The sequence below is a fragment of the Otolemur garnettii genome, unplaced genomic scaffold (assembly GCF_000181295.1).
Source record: "Otolemur garnettii isolate 467f Iridium unplaced genomic scaffold, OtoGar3 scaffold00014, whole genome shotgun sequence".
Taxonomy (NCBI): domain Eukaryota; kingdom Metazoa; phylum Chordata; class Mammalia; order Primates; family Galagidae; genus Otolemur; species Otolemur garnettii.
Genome location: NW_003852409.1, coordinates 13,062,022 through 13,064,673, shown reverse-complemented (window position 1 = coordinate 13,064,673; position 2,652 = coordinate 13,062,022). Strand labels below are relative to the sequence as shown.

The 2,652-nt window shown below is 52.1% G+C and overlaps 1 protein-coding gene across 1 annotated transcript in view; it reads left to right on the top strand.

Moving 5' to 3' along the window:
• The window catches only part of PTPN3 (protein tyrosine phosphatase, non-receptor type 3), a 118,187-nt gene that overhangs the window by 112,770 nt on the left and 2,765 nt on the right, over positions 1 to 2,652 (top strand). Inside the window, exons 23-24 of the mRNA XM_012802312.2 lie at positions 1,182 to 1,310; positions 2,417 to 2,562. Of these exons, the coding sequence (XP_012657766.1) occupies positions 1,182 to 1,310; positions 2,417 to 2,562 (275 nt within the window). The remainder of the gene's footprint in view (positions 1 to 1,181; positions 1,311 to 2,416; positions 2,563 to 2,652) is intronic.

Genomic DNA, 2,652 nt, shown 5'->3' with positions numbered 1-2,652 from the left:
AAAAGAAAATAAGAATAGAAAATCTGTTTCCAGAAAAATTCCATGTCTTTTGTTATGCCATTTTCACCATAAACAAATGTAATTTTTTATTTAAATTGGCACAACTGTATGTAGGCTTGGGGGAAGATAGTTTTTCATGAGTCAGGATTTGACCAGCAGAAGGAGCTGTGATGGAGTGGACAGCTTAGCTCTGAAGTTTGCTTTGAAGTCAGAGATGGACGTGGAGATGGCTACTGGAACAAGCTATAGAGCATGGAAGGGGGGAGAAAAATAGGGAGGGTGGTGGGGACACCACAGCCACACCGAGAGGCACCGTGGGGTTTGCAGGAAGAGCCCAGGTTCCTTGTCCAGTGTGTGGGGAGGACCAGCTCCATGCACCACCATCTGTGAAGGCATTTGAGGACCTCAGAGATGCTGCTCCAATGAAAAGAAATGTTCGCCTCAGTTGAGGCATTTTCTTAATCTGGGATCTTGTGGAATCTCTGATCACTCTTACACATTGATAGGGAGCCCAGAGCCGCAGCAGTAAAAAGGCCACTGCCGACATGCCCTACAGAGGGCTCAGCACACCTCCAGCCTCTGTCTCCAGCCCTGAGGCAGGTGCCATTTCCCGTCTTTCAGGTGGAAAACATGCAAAGATTCAGGAGCATGGTTCAAAATCACCCACCATCTGAGTGGAGGAGGTGGTGATTCCAGCAGTGGTGTGTCTGGCACCCCAAAGTTTGCCCTCCACCCCTGTCCCTGAGGCCCCGTCCTCAGGAGGACTTGGCACAGGTTGCAAAGGAGGGCTGGGACAAGTAGCAAAGGAGGGCTGGGGCAGGAGCTCTTGGGGCCAAGGAAGGACCTGTGGAATGGGTTGGGGGTTGGGAAGGTCAGGGGAGACGTGGATCATAAGCCAAAGCCCCATGTCTGAGTGGGACTCTGCTGTTTTCCCAGTGAGCAGACCCAGGTGGGGAAGAACACAAGTCCCCATCCCATCTTCACCCAGGGCTGATGGGTGAGGCTGACCCCTGCACCACTCTCCCGAGGAGGAAGGAGGTTCCTCTGCCCCCCAACCCTCCCCGAGAGTGAGCACAGAACCGGGCACCATTGCCCAAGCGCTCATGAGTGTGCCTGAGAGGCCTTTGGCTGGATGCAGACCCCACAGAGGAGGCTAACCCACAGCTGGTGGTTCCTTACAGACCAAATGTCACCAGTACTGGCCCGACCCCCCTGACGTCATGGACCACGGCAGTTTTCACATCCAGTGTCAGTCAGAAGACTGCACCATCGCCTATGTGTCTCGAGAAATGCTGGTCACCAACACCGAGGTGAGCAGCAGTCTGAGGGGGGCACAGTAGAGGGGCAGGTGCTGAATGGACAGCCACTGTGGTCCCAGGTGGGTCAGTCTTCTGGGGCTGCCCTCTCTTTCTTTCACCTGGGCCTGCTGAGCACACCGGTAACACACAGGACCACCTGTCAGAGAGCCAGTGCCCGGTATCCACAGCAGTGCTGGTCACAACAGGCAAGGGTAGCTACAACCTGGTGTCCATAGATAGAGGACTGGGTAAACAGAATGCAGCATATGCGTACGATGAAATATCATTCAGCCTTCAAAGGAGGAAATGCTGACCCACGATGCAGCATGGACAAAGCTCGACACTATGGGAAGTGCAATAAGTCCCTGGCAAGCTCTGTGACCTTGGCCAAATAACTCAGTCCCCTTGAGCCTCAGTCTCTTTTTTTTTTTTTAATTGTTTAGGATTCATTGGGGGGTACAAAGAATTAGGTTACACTGATTGTATTTGTTAGGTACAATCCTTATAACTATGTCTCGCCCAAGCCTCAGTCTCAACCAACAAAGCCCTTCTCCCAGGCCTGGCTTGGTGCTGCAAAAACACACCCCATAGGATTCCCCTTCTATGAAGTACCTCGTCAAATTCACAGAGACAAAAATAGAACAGTGCTTGTTGAGAGGGTGGGGGGTGGGGAAGGGGAGGATGGGGATATACAGACATTATACCGTATGTTTGGGTGATTGAAAAGATTCCGAAGATGGATAATGATAATGGTTACTCAATACTGTGAATATACTTAATGCTGCTGAACATTTAAAAATGGCTATAGTGGTAAACTTCACGTTATGTATATTTTGCCATAATAAACATACAAATAAAAAGAGCCAGTGTGTTTGGCCCTAATGACAAGTTTCATAGACACAAATGGATGAAATCAGGCGTAAGTGGTGGAGGCAGCCAGCCTGTGGGAGGGTGAATTCGGGGGTGGAATCAGCAGCAGCCTCCGCAGGGCTGTGTGGTGGGAGAAGGCATCAGGGACAGGGACAGGCCCACGCTGGCTGGTGTCTGGGATGGGGCCGGGGCCCTCGTGGCCACCATCTCCCTAGACTGACCCACAGTGGCCCCCGTGTCTTCCACAGACAGGGGAAGAACACACACTGACGCATCTCCAGTACGTCGCGTGGCCCGACCACGGCGTGCCTGATGATTCCTCGGACTTTCTGGAATTTGTAAACTATGTGAGGTCCCTGAGAGTGGACAGTGAGCCTGTCTTAGTTCACTGCAGGTAAGACCCTCGCTGTGTTGTGTTGACGCCTTGGGAAAGGCCTGGAGAGGAGTGGGCAGGCACCAAACCCACCCTGATCCCACAGATTCG